This window comes from Carcharhinus amblyrhynchos, chromosome 4, assembly GCF_965287045.1.
Source record: "Carcharhinus amblyrhynchos chromosome 4, sCarAmb.v2.hapA, whole genome shotgun sequence".
Classification (NCBI taxonomy): domain Eukaryota; kingdom Metazoa; phylum Chordata; class Chondrichthyes; order Carcharhiniformes; family Carcharhinidae; genus Carcharhinus; species Carcharhinus amblyrhynchos.
The window spans coordinates 99,040,499-99,060,555 of record NC_137327.1 but is presented as its reverse complement, the minus strand read 5'-3'; the positions used below and the strand labels follow the sequence as shown (position 1 = coordinate 99,060,555).

Genomic DNA, 20,057 nt, shown 5'->3' with positions numbered 1-20,057 from the left:
AGGCAAGTTGTGGGGAGGACACGGAGGGACTACAAAAGGATGCAGACAGGTTAGGTGAATGGGCAACACGATGGCAGATGGAGTACAGTCAAGGACAATGTCAAGTTATTAACTTTTGGCCGTAAGATTAAAAAAACAATATTTTTTAAAGGTGAGAAGCTTCTAAATGTTGATGTTCAGAGAGACTTTGGGTGTGATGGTACAAGGAATACAGAAGGTAGCATGCAGGTACAGCAAACAATTAGGAAGACAAATGGCATTTTGGCCTTTTTTGCAAGGAGAATAGAGTACAGAAATAAAGATATCTTGCTATAGTTGTGCAGTGTTCTGATGAGACCACATCTAGATTACTGTGTGCAGTTTTGGTCTTAAGAATAGATATTGGCCGGTACCTTGAGCCTGTAAGTCTGCGAGATTGATGGCAAGGGCTCAATATCGAGCAAAACCTGGAAGTCATGAAACTCGCCAGCAATCACAATGTTTGATTTTTGCCAATGTTCATCAGTGACATTATTGAAGTCATGCCCATAATGGGTGATAATCCAATTTCCATTTATTTCAATAAATTTAAATATAATTAAAGAACGCCCTCGCCAGATCTTCTTCCCTCCAAAGATTTTTGTAACTTGCCAACATGACGTCACATAAGCAAGATTTACAACAGGTTCACGAGCAAACCTGGTAGAGCCGGGGTGGCTCTAGTCTCATGAGAGACGACTCATCTCTTTGTGGTGTGGAGGGAGAGTGGGCGGGGGGTGGTGGGGGAGGTGGAGTGGACACTGATAATGGGGATACCTGTGAGGATTGGATGGGGAAAAGGGGGCCCATGCCAATGATGATCAGGTGGGGGGGATACCAGGGATGATTGGTGGCGGGTGTGGGAGGGGAGGGGGCACATGACACAGAAGGCCACAGATACCTCCATGGGTGGGGGTTGGGGGGGGTGGGAGTGTTACTTTCCAGGTTCTATAAGTGTCCCCACATCACCAGACTGAAGGTGCAAACCACACCCAAAGTTTTTTCTGGCAGTTAAAGTGACCAAATCTGCAGAGAAAACTAGCCAGTGGAGCTGGCGAGTTCCATGCCAGAATGGATTGTCAAATTCTTTTAAGATTTTGTCCAAACCTTTTTTGGAGGCGGGATGGCAGATGTTCACTAATTGATCGGTGGTATCTGAGGATTGCCCAGGTGTCAGGCTAAGTAAATTGGGTTTATATTCTCTGGAATTTAGAAGAGTAAGAGGCAATCTCATTGCAACCTAGAAAATTCTGATGGGGATTGGTAAGGTGGACGCTGAGATATTTTTTACATTCATCAAGGAGCCTAAGGCACAGGTCACAATCCCAGAATAAGTTGCTGATCATTTAGAACTGAGATGAGGAGAGATTTCTTCACTCAGAGGATTGTAAATCTTTGGAATTTGCTAGCCTAGGCAGTTCAGGATGCTCCATCATTGAATACATTTCAGGCTGGAATAGGCAGACTTTTAGTCTCAGGGAATTAAGGGATATAAGGAATGGGCAGGAAAATGCATTTGTAGCTCAAGAGCAGCCATGATTTATGTCTGTGATCCATTGCGTTTCTCCCAAGGATCTGCTTGCAGCCCCAGCAGCACCCATTACTGTGTGTTGACACTGCTGGGACTGCTAGAACTACTGAGCTGCTGGCCAATCAGATAGACTGGCAGCTCTCGGGGGCGGGACTTCCTTCCACTGAGGGCCACTAGTCCTACTGTGTGCTCATTTAGACAGCCCCAACATGTTATTGCTGTCAGGTGACATTTTTTAAAGTCGGCCAGTTTTAAGCTGGCATTTGTAATGGGGCAGCGAGAAATACATCCACCATTGTAAATTTCACCCAGTATGCCAAGTCTTTATAAGTGACAACAGGTTTCAACACTGCGGGTACTCAGAATCTGTCGTATTCTTCAGACACATTATGGGATGGTGCCCTAATTTTGGGATGTTATAATGAGAGTTTCATACGGCTGGTACTTCTGTTGCTTATAGTGTGCAGTCATTGGATCTCAGCAGACAGAAGTACTAATTTTGAAGTGGTGCAATGTCAATCAGTGTTTAAATCACTTTGTAGGCATCAAAACTTTATTCACATTAAATAGCATCAAAATAGGTTGCACTTTTAAACCAAAATTCATCTTGATTCTTCCATATCCTGCCTCAGGAAAATTTACATTGTTGATCATCAACTAAAAAAAATTGTGTTTTTTGACATTTCATTGTCATGCTAATGGTGAAGTAAATTATTTTCAGTACTCAGAGAAGCCTTTGGTTTGCTTGAAAGATACTTGCCTTGACTGCCCTGGGAAAATTAAGGAAATATTTTTCTCTATCCCATGGAGCACTTGTTATGTCATGGCAACATATTTCTTCAGTTAATCCCCATATCTTCAGGTCAGCGATATTAATCTCCATTTTTACTTAGCTAGAACATTACATATTACTTCATAGAGATGTTAATAGCTTCTGTGGAGTTGTGAAAGGAGTTGTGTCAGGAGCCAGCTGAAGTTGTGCTTGGTGGTCTAATGGAGAAGGTGAATTTAATAAGAAGGGTGATGCTGTAGGGTAATGAGATCAGGAGTGTGAAAAGATGAAAGCAGTCAGTGCATTGAAGGAGAAGGAGCCTGAACAGATCATCTTTATGTTTGAAAACTCTATTCACACATGATGCTGGAAGTAAAGGGGTGAGAAGATACAGTTTATTGTGACAAAGAGGGTGTGGATTAGTTACTGTGTGTACATATTCATTTGTGGGACATGGGCGTTGCTGGCTGGCTGGCATTTATTGCCTATTCCTAGTTGCCCGAGGCAGTTGAGGGTCAACCATATTTGCTGTGGCACTGGAGTTACACATACGCCAGACCAGGTAAGGACGGCAGATTTCCTTCCCTAAAGGGTGTTAGTGAACCAAAAGGGTTTTTCCAATAATCGACAATTGTTTCATATTCATCAGTAGATTATTAATTCCATATTTTTTAAAATTGAATTCAAATTCCACTATCTGCCGTGGTGGGATTTGAACCCAGGTCCCCAGAATATTAGCTGAGTTTCTGGATTAATAGTCTGGTGATAATACCACTCGGCCATTGCTTCCTCACAAACAGTAAGTTCTGTTTCTTATAATGTTGATGTTCATTGTGAATGCTATTGTGGAACTCCACTTACTCTCAACAATTCAGCATAACACACAAAGCTTCTGGAGGATACAATCCTGCTGAAATTTCTCTTCCACTGAATAGTATCAAACAATGAGCATTGTATATACTACTACTACTGTTAATAAACATACATTATGGTTAAGATATTGATCATCCAGAGTAATAAAATTGATCTAGTTAAAATGCCTAACTTACAGAGAAGCTAGTGTCAAATGGTTTGGCAACTTTCAGCTGATGTCAATTTAATTGTTGCCTTTTCTTTCAGGCACAAACATCCAATTGACAACTCAGGCCTATTTTCTTTTATGACCTTAAACTGGCTTTCTCCACTAGCATGGAAGGCCTACAAATACTCTCGGTTGGAAATGACAGATCTTTGGAACTTGTCTAGAAATGAATCTTCTGAATTAAATTCTCGACGGTAAGAGTTTCTAGAATTACCAAGCAACTTACTTTCTTTGCTGCATTTTTCCATCCTGACTTAGTAACTTCATATCAAGGAGATTGAGAAGCAGTGTTGACTACGAGCGAGAGTCGTCGACTTCAGACAGATCTGATATACTGAACAAAAGTATTTCCCAGGAAATGTTAAACTGAAAAAGGCTAGTCCTACACCTGAGTAACTCCAGAATTGACCACTCAAATCACTGTCACACTGCCCCCTCCCTTGCCACTACCCCACAGCGCACCCAACTACCTGCCCCATCCTCCCCCAAAGAGTGTGGATGCCCCTTCATCAAGATGACTCTTTGTCAGACCTAAAGACAAAAAAGGCCAAGATTTGTATTATGAAGGGTGGATTTGGGGAGGATGTTGTAATTGGACAATGGGAATGTAAATGGTGATGATAAAGGCTGAGAAAGGTGCTAAGAGCATCTGTTAAGAGATCAGAATGTGTGAATGGCAGAACAAAGAAGGGACCCTTTTAAACTCTCTGAATAGTGGGGCTGGCTGGCAGGTCCCCCAAGAGGAGCTCATTTGCATCTTTCAAGTAGGCGAATGCCACCTGACAGACACTGCCAGCGCTTGCTGGAAACATTCTTGCTTTCCCACTGGTGTGAACGCTTAGTTTCAATTTAGGTGAATTCGCCCTAGTGCCCTTCTCATAACTTACTTTCCTACCTAGGTATCATCAACAAATTTGGTTACAATATACTCTGCCTCTTCATCTAAGACATTAATATAAATTGGAAACAGCTGGGTTCCCAGCACTAATCCCTATAGCACCCTACTAGTTACATTTTGCTAGCTTTAAATGACCCAGTTATTGCAACAGTCTGTTTTCTGTTAGCCAATCCGCAATCCATCCAATATACCCCTAACATTGTAAGCTCTTGTACAGTAATCTTTTATGTGGCACCTCAGCAAATGCTTTTTAGAAATCCAAATACACTATATTTGCTGGCTTATCCTTCCTGCTCCTCAGATCCACAAATGATTCATATAAACATATAAAACTGTGAACTTGTTTGTCACATGTTGGCATTTTACGGCCATTTTTTGACAGAAGTTACAAATAGTTACTTTTAATGTTGGGTATGTGTTTTACAATTTTGAAAAAAAATTGAGATAAAAGGAAGTACTAGATTAACATTGTCTCCTCAGTGACTAAACAATTCCCATCAGGCCTCATTTCACAAGCTATTGCTTGGTCTTAAAAATTAAGAAAGGATTTCTTTGAAAGGCACATATATGGAGCCTTTGGTTGTGATCAAGACCAAAATGGGGTGCAATGCCGTGTCTTTTCAGCTTGGATCTTATTTATCTCTGTTGTGGGGCCCATGAACTGGATTGAATTGGATTTTGAATTTGGTTTTTGGAGCAAGCAAGGAATGGATTTGGGTTTGTCCAGTCTGTTTTAAGCATTGGCTTTGTAACTTTCAGGATGGAGTAGAAGATTTTAAAGAATACATGGAGCCCAGATTTCAAGATTGTTAGGTTCTTATGTTGTGCTGTGGTACAGTACAAGTTACACTATAAAATTAGGGTGATTAAACCTAGTAATAAATGTTTTGTTACCATATTTTGGAAACTTCCAACTGTCATTTTCATAGGAAATGTTAGAGCTAGATGGTTGCAGGCTGAATTTATTCATGCTCAGAATTAAGTTATTGTCTGGAACCCACATTTTCCGGGGAGAGTTGACTGAGGACACATTAGCTGTTCTGCATGAAACATTTTCACGCTGGTAGATAATCAGTTTTCAAACGCTTTCCTTTGGTGACTTTATAGTTATTTTGCCATTATTTTGTCCTCTTATCTTGGAATCTTACTGTTCCTTTGTAACAGTAGTCTTGCAATTTTTATTATGGTTATCTTATGTTTGCCAACTGAATTTGTATTTATCACAAGCTAGTTTGGTCAATAATTTTCCTTAGTGCAACTGTTAATTGATCAGAGAAATCCTAAAAGAAATATTTTTTTATCCAGATGCAAGGTACAAATAAAGTCCGGCCGAGTAAAATTTAAAGGCTACAGAAACATCTGTTAATTAATTATAGTGAGATAGCTCACTTAGACAGCCAAAGCTTCTTAAGCATTTAGTGACGCCCCTCAAGCCAAAAGCATCTGGTGACAGGCTAGTGACTTGTTCTAGGGGGAAGAAAAATGTGGGAACATATGAATGTCTGCCTTGTGCTTGGTGCAGGAAGAGAAATAACAACAACATTTTGACCTCCATTTTGCTCAGTCTGTTTGCTTTGCTACTAAACATTGTTGTAACTCTCCATTTACCTATTCAGCTTAATTTTGGTCATTGATATCACTTACCAATGACTACATTTGTATCCTAAAACTGCTTGGTTATCGCTTACAACCAGACAATAATAATAAAAAATCAGATCAACCAGACAGTAGTAATAAAGTTATCACACCAAACAATACTTTTTTATTTTTGTTAATTTTTTTTTCTCCATAAGGTATTTTTGAGAACTGGCATTGATACAATATCTGCTCACCATCTTAATGAAACCTTTTTTTTAATAAAAATAAATCCTGAGTGACAGAGTGGATTCAGACATGGTCTTTTCACCTTTGGGATTAGCCAAAATAAATGATCCTCTGAAACTGAGGTTAAAGTACATTGTTGAAATAGCACATGTATAGACATGTCAACAATGTTATACTTAACTTGACAGTTCATCATGATGCTGTAGGGTGCCCTCATGGTTTTGAAGGGTTCCCCAAGTGGAAACCATTTTCCAGTCCCTGTGTGAGCATAAACATTCAAAATGTAGATTTGCAACAATGAAGGCTTTTAAGAGATTTTCCTCTTAAAACTTTTAATAAATGTTTAATTCTCATTGATTTAAAAAAAAATCTCTTCCAGTATGCTTCTGACTCCTGTCCTAAATGCACTATCTACTTAATGGGTATAGTTCTACAATGCCAGTTATTTTATTGTATCATTTTGACACAGGAAATTTTCCAAACTATTTGACTGAGGCATCAAGGCCACATGTGGGGCTGAATTTTACCTCGGGGCAGGCTCACTTTGCAGCCATCAGTCTGTTAATTAGCTTTTTTTAAAAAAGTTTATTTATTAATGTTACAAGTAGCTTACATTAACACTGCATTGAAGTTACTGTGAAAATCCCTTAGTCACTACACTCTGGCACCTGTTTGGGTACACTGAGGGAGAATTTAGCATGGCCAATGCACCTAACCAGCACGTCTTTTGGACTGTGGGAGGAAACCAGAGTACCCGGAGGAAACCCATGCAGACATGGGGAGAACATGCAGACTCTGCATAGACCCAAGCCAAGAATTGAACCTGGGTCTCTGGCACTGTGAGACTGCAGTGCTAACCACTGTGCCACCACTCTTCCTTTGAGAGCTGCTGGCCAATCAAATCAAATGCAGATCTCTAGCCCTAGGGCACCTCCAGGAGTAGTAGCCACTGCTGAGACTACAGCAAATTCTAAAGGTCATTGATACGTTAGCAAGGACATTAGTGAACCATAGGCTTTTATAGCAATAATGATTTAATTGTTATTTTTCGGAGATGAGATTTCAATTCTAGATTTTCCCCCAAGCATGTTCCTCAGCCATTAACCAGGGCGTTGCTAGCCCAGTGACATTAGCATTACACCACTGTCACCCCTTAAAGTCTGGGGCTTTTCCAGAGCCAGGTGGATAGGCTTTGGTTTGGAGAGTGAACAGGACAAGGGAGGGGAAATGGGCTGGGGCTGGAATATCTTGAGGAGGTTTGCAAGAGGGTGAGGGGTTTCCATGATAGCCACAAGATACAAGGAGCCTGAAATTGAGTTACCTCTGCCTTGCTTGGTTTTCACCTGCACACTTGGCATCAGCCTTTCACATCATGGGAAGAATCCTAGTGGGGCCAAAAGGAGGGCCTTGTGATCCTTAATTGGCCTTTTAAGGGTATCAACTGGGCCATGGGCAAGCAGAAGATAATTGTGCTTTTTTTGGGTGAGTTAAAAATCGAATCTTACCCCACTTTAAGCAAGATGTGTTTCCCGTGAGTAGGGAGAGGAGCAGATACTAAGCTTGCCAAAAGCCAACAGGTTGCAGCAGAGAGTGCCATTGTGCGTGTGCAGATCTCCATTTGTTCTGTGGAATAACACAGAACACAGTTATCTGTCACTGCCTGCCCTCAACTGTAATTGGCCTCCTTAGCTGATGCCTCCCCCCCCCGCGCCCCCCCCCCCCCCCATATGGACTGATTGCCACCCCCTCAAATGGCCTTTTCATGCACGAAGCTGACCTCGCTAGATATCTGGTGTTGGTAAGGTTGCAAGAGGTGAGAAATTGGGTGCGGACCTGATTTCTTGGCTTTCTGTCAATCTTACTGGCTCGCCTCACCCATCAACCAGCGGGGCAAGATGGTAAGATCACCCCCACGATGTTTATATATATATATCTGAGTATACAAGTTTCTTATACAAACATGCTTCTTAAATTGTGTTAGAACAGCGTCTGCACTAATTGGTAGAGCCTTTTGTGTTTCTTCTAAACATTTAAATAAACCTTAGCTACATTATTTCAATTTCCTAGTCTGTTCAAATCTTTTAAAGTTTATTTACTAATGTCACGAATAGGCTTATAGTAACACTGCAATGAAGTTACTGTGAAAATCTCCTAGTCAAATTTATTGATAATTGCAGATTTGAGAAGCTGTGGCAAGATGAACTAACAAAGCACGGACGAGAGAAGGCTTCACTGGGACGAGTAGCATGGCGGTTCTGTCAAACACGCGCCTTCATCGCTGTTGGTTGTCTGATGATTACAATGCTAGCTAGCTTTGTTGGTCCTGTGAGTGATATTTTCTCTGTTGAACTTTGAGATATGGGTTGTACTATGAGGTCTGCTCAAACAAACTAGATATGCAGATAGTATCGGCATTTGAATTTCATTTTGCTATAGTTTTAAGCGCTCAAGTACTTTCAAGATGCAAAATGTCTTTATTATGGACAGTGATCATTGGCGTGAAAAATATTTTTTCAAAAAGACAGAAATTTAGCAGGACAGATGTTGAATTTCTGTTCTATTTTTGTTCTTAGGAATTTGTGTTACTATAACTGATCAAACCAGTGCCAATTCATAAATTACAGTGAATGTTAAATCCTTTCAGAAGATCCTTTTAAAATCCTGCTTGAAAGTCTTTCTGATGTAAATAACTGAGTTTGTAATAATAAGGGAAAATTATTCATTTGGGCAAAATAAGGATGAATGATAGCACTTTTAAATGTGAAGAAGCAAGAATGTTTGTGGAATTTCTGATGAGAATTCTAATATACTTGAAGGTTAGAGATTGTCTCACTCTCTAAACTCATCTCATGACTCCCTAAAGCCCGTCCATCATCTACAAGGCACAAATCAGGAGTGTGATGGAATAATTTCCACTTGCCGGAATGAATGCAGCTCGAACATCACTCAAGGAGCTCAGCACCATCCAGAACAAAGCAGTCCACTTGATTAGTACCTCATCCACCACCTTAACATTCATTGCCTGTACCACTGATGCAGTGGCACCATGGCAGTCGTGTGCCATTTGCAAGATGCACTGCAGCAACTCACCAAGGCTCTTTTGATAACATCTTTCAAACCCATGACTTCTATCACCTACAAGGACAGGTCAGCAGATGCATGAGAACATTGCCATCTTCAAGTTCCTTTCCAAGCTATACACCATCCTGACCTGGATCTATATTGCTGTTCCTTCACTGCCACTGGATCAAAATCCAGGAACTCCCTAACAGCACTGTGAGTGTTCTTACAAACATGGACTGTATTGGTTCAAGGAGGTGGCTTACCACCACCTTCTCAAGAAAAATAAGGGATGAATAAATACTGGTCTTGCCAGTGACACCTACATTCCATGAAAAATAAAAGTAACAATACTACTCAACATAGTATTGCTGAATGATAGAATTCTATAATTTTTCAGATCAAAGAAGAAAATCAATATTTATTTTTATGATGTTCTTTATACTTTGATTTCCAATAAAACAAATTGTACTTTTTACTGAGCTTGATTTGGATTTATATCTGGTAATTGGCAGTTTTAGTTGGAGCATAAGTAAAAGAAACTCAGGAGTGACTGATGTGCTTCCACAGTGTTTTACTTTTATATAATACAAATTATAATTTGGACAGCATTTCTTCAGTTCATTGAGATTCCCTCAGGATCATCACAACCTCTTCTACTGCCAATAAATGAGCCAGTCTTGTGGCCAATGGGAGGTGGCTCAGTGCATCTGCATCAGCTGTCCAGGTCCCAGAACATATTCATAGGCTGCCAGTAATAAGGCCCAGCGCTGTATCTGGGCAGAGATGATCGGAGGTGAGGGGAAGATTGCTTTGTCCCCTTTAAAGAGACCCAGTAAGGGTTAATGGTCTGTAAATACAAAAACTGTCAACTGTTGACCTATTGATGAAACTTATTCATGCCAAATACGACCACCAATTTGAGAATATCTTTGCTCTGCATCTGAAAGGGGTCCAACAATGGGCTTGTCCATTCTGTCTTTCCAGGGACGCTACAGCACTGCACCAAACAGGAAAGAATCACAAGTTCTTTCTAATGGTCAAAATGAGCCCAGTAAGTTGAACAACCATAGAAATAGTCTTTACTTGTGCAACTTCACAAGACTATCTGTGGTATTTTAGTAGTAGGGCATGCAAGGAGACTAGCACGGAAGCAAAATTTGGGATAAATGTTCCGTAATAATTGACTAATCCCAGGAAGGATTTTAACTCTTTGGTGTTCCTTGGGGTCAGTTCCTCCTTGACCGCCTTTACTTTATCCTCTCCTTACCATTGGTAACCAAAATAGATTACTTTGGCTGCTTGGAAACTGCATTTTTCCCTCTTAAAATAAAATCCCGCTCTGTGGAATTGCTGCAAGACTTCTAGATTGACCTGATGTTCCTGTTCTGAAGCTCCCATGACCAAGACATCATCCAAGTACACTTCTACCTTGGGGAGCCCTTTATGGATGTTCTCCATAACTCTATGGAAGATGATGAGGCCCTAAAAGGCATCAGGTATACTCATACATCCCTCTTGTGTGTTGATTGTCACAAATTTCCAGGAGGAATTGTCCAGTTCAAGTTAAAGATAGGCATTTGCTCATGTGCAACTTGGAGAAGGTCTAACTACAGATTGCGTACAGATCTTCGACCTGGGGTATAGTGTAGCTATCGAGTTTGAGGACTGATTGACATTAGTTTATCATCCCTGCAAACTTGAGCTGATTTGTCAGGCTGAGGAACAGGGACTATGGGCATGGCCCATACTGTAACTTGCACCGGCCTTATTATACATAAGCTTTCTAGGTGCCCTAGTTCCATTTCCACCTTCTCCAGTACGGAATAAGAAACTGGCCTAGCTAGGAGTAGCATTGGGATCAAAGTAGATGTTGGTCTTCGCTCCTTATTTTCCCCAGGCTCTCCTGAAAACCTCCAAGGTATCTATTGATACCAGCATATAGCACCCCTCCCACTCCAACGCCTAGCCTGATGATCTCCAACCAGTTCAGTTGAATCTGTTGGAGTCAATCTCTCCTTATAACGCTTGGTCGATGCCCCCCGTACAATGAGTGTTAAACCAGCTGATTGTTATCTGTAAATCACTGGGGCCACATTATTTTTTAATGGTTCCCTGTATAGATAGCTAGCCTAGCCTTTGTATCTTCCGACTTCGGGAGTTGGTTGCCAGACTGGAGGTGCTTATAGGTCTGTTCTCCTATAACAGAGACAGTGGCCCCTGTGTCCACCTCTGTTTTCAAATGATGGTCATTTACTGGTGATTCCACCATTATCGGGGCAACATTTGTTTTTCCAGTACAATTCCGTAGTAGTGTCCCTGTCCCTGGAAGGGGAGATACCTGCATGGTATGTTCAGGTGCCAGCCTTGACTCTTTTCCTAGCCAGCACATGTTTTGCCTGTTCTGGAAACATCACCATGGTTGTATCCATTGACAGTGCTTGCACTAATCCATCAACTGGCAACTACGTGTATCTGGAGAATGTTCTTTAATACTCTTGGAGATGGCACTGCCATTCTTTGATTGCTTGGAGGGTTCCTATATGAAATGGGGCCCTTTACTACATGATTGACACAAGTGCTCTTCATTGAGAATGGTTGCATGAGGTCCCTACCCCTCGTTGGAAGACATTGCTGCCTGATGCCCCTAGTAGTTCATGAGCCCCTTTTTCTGCATTCTCAAGTAACAAGACTATCTCAATGACTTTTTTTAAAGTCCAAAGTAGATTCTACCAACAGCTTCTTTTGGATGATTAGATCATTTACCAATCAGTCCACAACATCTCATTAAGAAGCGGTCTAAATTCACAGTTAGTTTCCACAGCCAAGCCAAGAACTTAGTGTCAGGTTCCCCATTTGAAACAATATCGCTGGAGAATTATTAAGGGCTTCAGGTTGTAGTTTTTTTTTTACCAGGTCTACCATGCCTAAATGATGTGCACTCTGCACGGAGGAGTTTCCAGTATAGGCTGCTGCTGCTGCATGACATTCACTTCCTTGCTCTCATTGGACATGCTGTAACATCCTATCCTGTCATCTGGAGGAGGCAGGAGACCTCAGTGGTGGTCTATGTGAGAATCCTTCCTTCACTGGGGAGTTGGTATGGAGGATGTTGAATGCCATAGTCCCACACAATAGAAGGTTATGTTAGTTCACGGATTCCCAGGTTAGCTGTGTGTTCTGCAGCCTTAAAGAAATTGTGTTCCTCATTTATGTTCAGTGTGAGAGGTTGCAGCCCTTTTCCAATCTCTAAAGGGGCTACTCCTCATTTTTTGCTTGCACTTCAGCCACACCTTTAAAAGTCTAATGATGGCCATGAAATCATTGTTGATTATTGTAAAAATTCAGCTAGTTTATGAATGACCCTTTGGGAAAGGAAATCTGTTGTCTTTACTGAATCTGGTTTAAATGTAATTCAAGAGCCACAGCAATGTGGTTGACCCTTAAATGCCATCTGAAATGGGCTAGCAAGTCATTCAGTTCCAGGGCAGTTGTGGATGGCAATAAATGCAGGCATTGCCAATGAATAATCATTTTTTTAAAAAAAAACTATTTTGTGTGCATTCAATTTTGAAATTACATCTATCTTTCTGCTCTTGACAACTTCAGCGAAGGAAAACAGATGTGATGTCTGTTTTCAGGAACTAGCTTTTATGATTAATATAGAACTTTAGAAATAACCCTCCCTCCTGACCAATGTGCTGCCATTCCCCACCCTCCCTCCCCCCTCCTTTCCACACACACACCCCCCGCACCCCCCCCCCCCCCCCCGCCCCCCCATCCACTTCACCTGCTCTTAACTTCTGATGGATTTTGGCTCACTAAAGGAGAGTGAGATGTTTTGAAAAGTCAACAACAGTTATATTGTTAAACAACAAAAAACAAAATTACAAAATAATATTGTTCTTGTATAGTCTTCCAATTGAAACCATGACATTTTATATTGAATTTACAATTCTTATCTGAAACTATTCTGGTCTTGTCTTTTCTCAGTGTCACTTTGCACTGTTATGTGTATTCCTTGTGCTAAATCTATTCAAATAAATAAAAAGTAGATTAACAATTCATTATCTTGCAAAGTATTTGCCATGATCCAGAATAGAATTATATTGCAGCTTTATGCTTTTCCAACAGGCTCTTGTCATTAGGAAACTTTTGGAGTATGCTCAGGCCTCAGAATCAAACCTTCAATATGGACTGCTCTTAGTGTTGGGCATTTTTATAGCAGAGCTGGTACGTTCATGGTCATTTGCTTTGACCTGGGCTTTAAACTATCGAACTGGAACTCGACTCCGTGGAGCATTACTTACTCTGGCCTTTGAAAAAATTCTTAAGCTACGGAACACGAAAGATGTGACAGTTGGAGAAGTAAGCATTTCTTATATGTTGCTTATAAAAACATTCTCTATATAGATACAAATATATATCTATGTGAACATATAGGTGTATCTATTTTAATGCTCACGTAGTGGGAAGCATCTGAAACAGAATTTTTAGCAAGGAAAATCACACAATGAAATTATTCCCTCAGAATTACTAACATCATTATATCCATCCAGCATTTCAAAGAAATCTTGGGCATCATTCAGCTTCAACTGTCCTGTAAAAATTTTATTTCAACAATCTTTTCCTTAACTTTGTTTAAATTTGAGACCTAAGTTTGTGTAAGGCCTTGATCTCTGCTGCTCCGTGTCCCTAGGCATCATTTCCATAAAAATAAAACAAGAAGATAGCTATCACAAAGATAAACCGAGGACTGAATAATAGGAAGGAGATAGGGAAGTTTAAAAATAGTGAAATACAAAAACAAGAGAAAAAAATGAAATTAAGAGAAACTGCAGAGGTGGGGTTTTCCAGCTTCACCTGCCAGCAGGATGTTCCGGGCCCACTGAAGTGAATGGACTTTTGGCTGGTTCTCTGTGTCCACCATGTGAGACTCACTGTGCTGGGGTCAGAAAATTCTGGCCAAAGGGAGGGAAATAAAACTAGCAGGTGGGAGAGAGACAAAAATGAGGGAGGGGAGAATGGGATTAAGGTCAGAAAGTAGAGGCAAGGAGCATTATAGATATAGTCTACATAATCAGAGATGTAAGACCACATGACAGCTGAGCACGGAGAGAGGTAGTTCTATGCAAAGCCCCTTGGTGAGCCTTTATTATACAGTTAGTATAATATTGAATAAAAAGTAAAGTTTACTAATAGCCTTGCCTCTATCAGTAAGACCAGATCATGAACAACTCCTTCTAAGACCCATAACCTTGACAACAGAAGGAGGGGCAAAGAAAATACAAACAATTGTACATACACTCAAAAGAAATAGAAGAAGCCATAAAGAGCTTAGGCAAAAAATACGAGATGGTTAAATGACTTACACCATATCTACATGGGGTAATAGGAAACATGAGAAAAATTAAGAACAATTACCAGTCACAGACAATGACAGCTAAGGATGTACGGAATGGGAAGAGCAGTGACTGTGAGTCAACCATGGCAATCTCTCTTAACTTTCTTATTTCATTACCTCAAGCTTGACCTTTGCAACAGTCTTCCAGTTGGTTTCCCCGCAGCAATCCTCCACAAGTTCCAGCTCACTCAAATCACATCAGCCTACGTCTTGTGCACCAAGCCTTACATTTTAATCACTTTTTGTTTTTGAAATACCTCTGGCTTCCTTGCACCAGTGTGAGAATTTCAAAATTAGTGATTTCATTTTTGAATCTCTTTGAGGCATCATAACTATAGCCAGAATTTTCCAGCTGTCCTCGCCAGTTCTGATGACAGCGAAACCTCGCTGCTAGGAAACCCGCAACAGAGGGGGGATTCAAAGGGAAATCCTGAAGCAGAGCAGGATCTTCTGATCTCACTGCCGGCCAATGGTGGGCTGCCTCCTGTCACCAAGAATCACACTGCGAAGTGCAGAGAATCGCCTCCCCATATACTTGAGTTCTCCTTGTTTCATGTCCTTGTATAAACTCAACATTCCTCTTAATACCAGACCAGACCTGCCATCCCTCACTTCTTTAATTACTTCATTGATGTGTCAGATTCTCTACCTGATTTAAAGGTCTTTCCATCTCTACTCTGAATTTCAATGACGTATCTCGGAAGAGTTCCATCAAATGTGATAGACCCATATTAAACCATCGAGCAACAGTACATACTCGTGATAATAATGCATTGTTAAGCTTCCCTGATAGTTGGAGCTGGTTCCAATGATCAATCTGCTGATAGAATCCATGCATGACTTCTGAATGACTGAGCCAGTCTAACCCACTGTAACAAAGAAGTATTTGTGAATTCATGCTTTGTACATTTGTTTGCTATGGTCCTGCGCAATAGAAGGTAATACCTGTGTTTTTTAGCTCATTTAATTGGACTTCAATTACATCGGTGGCTTTTCCCTTGTTCTTATCTCAAGGTCTTGCTTGAAGGAATAGAATTAGTCTGACTCTAGTATGTTATCTCTTACACTGTTATCAATCTCCAGATTGCTACAGACAGGCATATTTATTACCTCTAATGAGCACAAAAGAGGCCTTTCTCACAGTTTGAGGCCAGTTTTCCTCTACAGTTTAATTCATTTTGCACATCTTGCTAATTCTGGCAAGGCTTTGACTTGACTAAATTGACCAACATGCTTTGTGCCTTGAGCCAACAGTTCAGTACAGTTCTTGAGATGTCTTCAGTCTGAGAACTTCTTTCATCTCGATGCTCCAGGTTACCACCATGAGACAAACTTCATACACAGGGTTACACCACAACTGGTCTACATTAAAACTAAAGAAATAAAGAAACTTTTAGATAGTTTATAAGTACTTAATACATTAAAAGAAAGTAACTAATGCATTGGCCTACAATGGCCACCTGTTCAGCGCTTGTACACCTGCCCTCTGGAATTCTTTACTGTCAGCCTGGCCTTCACCCTTCCTTCTTCCTTCTGTGTTTTTTGATTACATGTCCAAATCTCTCCATTTCCATTCCCTTTCCTCCAGTTCAACTTCCACTAAGAAATACTGCGGTCAGTAACACAGCTGCTGACTCCCCAAAGCCTATTCACCATGATAGGCTTCTGCAGAAAATGCAGATGTATGGGATTGAGGGTAATCTAGGAAATTGGATCAGGAATTGGCTAGCAGATAGGAGACAGAGGGTGGTGGTTGATGGTAAATATTCGTCATGGAGTCCAGTTACGAGTGGTGTGCCTCAGGGATCTGTTTTGGGGCCACTGCTGTTTGTAATTTTTATTAATGATCTGGATGAGGGTATAGTTGGGTGGATTAGTAAATTTGCTGATGACACCAAAGTCGGAGGTGTGGTAGATTGTGAGGAAGGGTGTCATAGTTTGCAGGGAGACTTAGACAGGTTGCAGAGCTGGGCCGAGAGGTGGTGGATGGAGTTTAATGCGGAGAAGTGTGAGGTAATTCACTTTGGTAGGAATAACAGATGTGTCGAGTATAGGGCTAACGGGAGGACTCTGAATAGTGTGGATGAACAGAGGGATCTAGGTGTATGTGTACATAGATCCCTGAAAGTTGGGAATCAAGTAGATAAGGTTGTTAAGAAGGCATACGGTGTCTTGGCGTTTATTGGTAGAGGGATTGAATTTAGGAGTTGCAGCGTCATGTTGCAACTGTACACAACTCTGGTGCGGCCGCACTTGGAGTATTGTGTGCAGTTCTGGTCCCCACATTATAGGAAGGATGTGGAGGCTTTGGAGAGGGTGCAGAGGAGGTTTACCAGGATGTTGCCTGGTATGGAGGGGAGGTCCTATGAGGAGAGACTGAGGGATTTGGGGTTGTTTTCGCTAGAAAGAAGGCGGCTAAGAGGGGATCTTACTGAAACGTATAAGATGATTAGAGGTTTAGATAGGGTGGATAGTCATAGCCTTTTTCCTCGGATGGAGAAAGCTAGCATGAGGGGGCATGGCTTTAAATTAAGGGGGGGTAGTTATAGGATGGATGTCAGGGGTAAGTTCTTTACCCAGAGGGTGGTGAGGGATTGGAATGCCCTGCCTGCTGCAGTTGTAAATGCACCTAGTTTGGGGGCGTTTAAGAGATGTTTTTGATGAGAGAGGGAATTAAGGGTTATGGGGAGAGGGTGGGAATGTGGAACTGAGCCATGACAGATCAGCCATGATCTTATTGAATGGCGGGGCAGGCTCGAAGGGCTAGTTGGCCTACTCCTGTTCCTATTTCTTATGTTCTTATGTTCTTATCCATGGATAGGTTTATGGATGAAAAGGGATTGGTTTAGGTTAGAGGGTCATTGTTTTTTAACTGGTCGGCGCAACATCGTGGGCCAAAGGGCCTGTTCTGCGCTGTATTGTTCTATGTTCTATGTTCTATCTACAAGGCACAAATCAGGAGCATGATGGAATACTCCCCACTTGCCTGGATGGGTGCAGTTCCAACAGCACTCAAGAAGCTTATCACCATCCAGAACAAAGCAGCCCACTTGACTGGCATTTCATCTACAAACATTCAATTCCTCCACCACCACCGCTCTATAGCAACAGTGTGTCCTATCTACAAGATGCACTGCAGCAATTGACCAAAGATCCTTAGCACCTTCCAAATCCACAACCATCTGAAAGGACAAGGCAGCAGATACATGGGAACGCCATCACCTGCAAATTCCCCTCCAAGCCTGACTTGGAAATATATTGCCATTCCTTCGCAAACATCCTCCCTAACGGCACTGTGGGTCAACCCACAGCACATGGGCTGCGGCGATTCAAGAAGACAGCTCACCACTACCTTGTCAAGGGCAACTACAGATGGGAATAAATGCTGGTCAGCCAGTGACGCCCATGTCCCACGAATGAATTTTTAAAAAATCCTCAGTTTTTAAGTTCTGATCTTGAACAGTTATTTCTATGACTAAACTTTTCAACTCTGACTATTCAATTGCATAGGGAATTATAAATTAGCTGACAAGTTTCCATTATGTTGTAGATTTGAACATTGAGTTTGTCACTCTCTTTCAGTTGGTGAATATTTGTTCAAACGATGGACAGCGTCTCTTTGAAGTGGCCTCTGTGGGTTCCATGTTGACAGGAGGCCCCCTTGTCGCCATACTTGGAATCATCTACACTGCATTGTTCCTTGGACCTACTGCCCTGCTGGGATCAGCTGTTTTCTTTCTTATATATCCATTCCTGGTAGGCATTGTACATAAGTTTTTCCACTCTTTTATTTCTGGCGGGTTAGATTAGTGAGGGAATATAGAGGAAAATAATAGAGAAGGAATGTCTTTTTTTTTGTTCGCATTTCATATTAAGTTATTAAAGATAAATTCTTATGACATTGAGTTGAGGCAATGGCTTGCAGCAGCTATATTTTGAGTTCAGAGCCAGGTGTAATGAGCCGAGTGCTTAACTAGATCGTTGTTATAAAAAGGACATGGAAACACAGTAATCCTGTTTGCATTCATAAGAACATAAGAAATAGGAGCAGGAGTAGGCCATCTAGCCCTTCGAGCCTGCCCCACCATTCAATAAGATCATGGCTGATCTGTCGTGGCTCAGTTCCACATTCCCGCCCTCTCTCCATAACCCTTAATCCCCTCTCTTATCAAAAACCCATCAACCCGCTTCTTAAAAATATTTAGCGAGGTAGCCTCCACCACTTCAACGGGCAGAGAATTCCAGAGATTCACCACCCTTTGAGTAAAGAAATTCTTCCTCAACTCTGTTCTAAACCGCCCCCCCCTCTTTATCTTGAGGCTGTGCCCCCTAGTCCTACTGTCCTTTCTGAGCGGGAAGAGTCTCTCCACCTCTATCCTATCCATCCCATTCATCATCTTATACATCTCAATGAGATCTCCCCTCATTCTTCTAAACTCTAACGAGTACAAGCCTAGTTTATTCAGCCTCTCCTCATAGCTCAACCCCCTCAACCCCAGCATCAGCCTAGTAAACCTCCTCTGCACTCCCTCCAAGGCCAAAATATCCTTGCGTAAGTATGGCGCCCAAAACTGCACACAGTACTCCAGCTGCGGCCTCACCAATGCCCTATACAGCCGCAGCAAGACCTCCCTACTTTTATATTCAATCCCCCTTGCTATGAAGGCCAGCATCCCATTCGCCTTCCTGATCACCTGCTGCACCTGCAAGCTGGGTTTTTGCGACTCACGCACAAGGACCCCGAGGTCCCTCTGCACTGTCGCCTGCTGCCATTATTCATTTCTTGAAAATGCTTTCTCTTTTGGTTATTTTGCTCATAACCCTTTGCAAACCTTTCAATTTTACTCTGCCAACATGTGTTCTTCCTATTTTGTTGCTCTCTTGCTGGTTTTCTCTGGTTCTTTGTCTCATCAAATCTACATTTGTTACAATATCGCCTGTTAAAGGAAATCGGCCTGGGGAATTATAAATCTCCCTTCTTTTTTCTTGAAATCTAAACTTTAAAAGGCCGTGCTTGGATTGCATGGGTTAATGTAAAACACAATTGTCCACCATATGGCACATGGGCCAGACTCTGGCCTGCCAAGAGTTTCTATCTGGCCTGTGGAACAGCGTTCAAAGTGAAAATAGATGGAGTTGATGGATTCTGCAAGGAGCTGCTCCTTCATTCACGGGCCATTTCTCTCCCATGTTTGCTGCTGATGGGCCTGGTGAACATGAGTGAGAAGTTCCAGGATAAAATGGTCTGAAAATGAAAATTGTAAACCAAAAATTTAAAAGATGCAAATTCTAGAAATCTGAAATAAAAATGAAATATTGGAAACGCACAGACCAATCAACATCTGTAGAGAAAAGAAATTAATGTTTTGACTTAGCCCCTCAGAACTGAGAAAGAAATGGTGAAGAAGCATTTCACTAGAACCAGAGCACAGCGTTGGGGAAAGAAAAAGAGGTATTGATGAAATGGAC

At 41.5% G+C, this 20,057-nt stretch overlaps 1 protein-coding gene across 3 annotated transcripts in view; it reads left to right on the top strand.

Annotated features, from left to right (window-relative positions):
* Positions 1-20,057, top strand: part of LOC145342242 (ATP-binding cassette sub-family C member 5-like) — a 188,064-nt gene that overhangs the window by 47,867 nt on the left and 120,140 nt on the right. For all 3 annotated transcript variants that reach the window (XM_080187638.1, XM_080187637.1, XM_080187636.1), the window contains exons 4-7: positions 3,441-3,596; positions 8,302-8,449; positions 13,319-13,552; positions 18,171-18,344. In XM_080187638.1, coding sequence (XP_080043764.1) covers positions 3,441-3,596; positions 8,302-8,449; positions 13,319-13,552; positions 18,171-18,344 — 712 coding nt within the window. The remainder of the gene's footprint in view (positions 1-3,440; positions 3,597-8,301; positions 8,450-13,318; positions 13,553-18,170; positions 18,345-20,057) is intronic.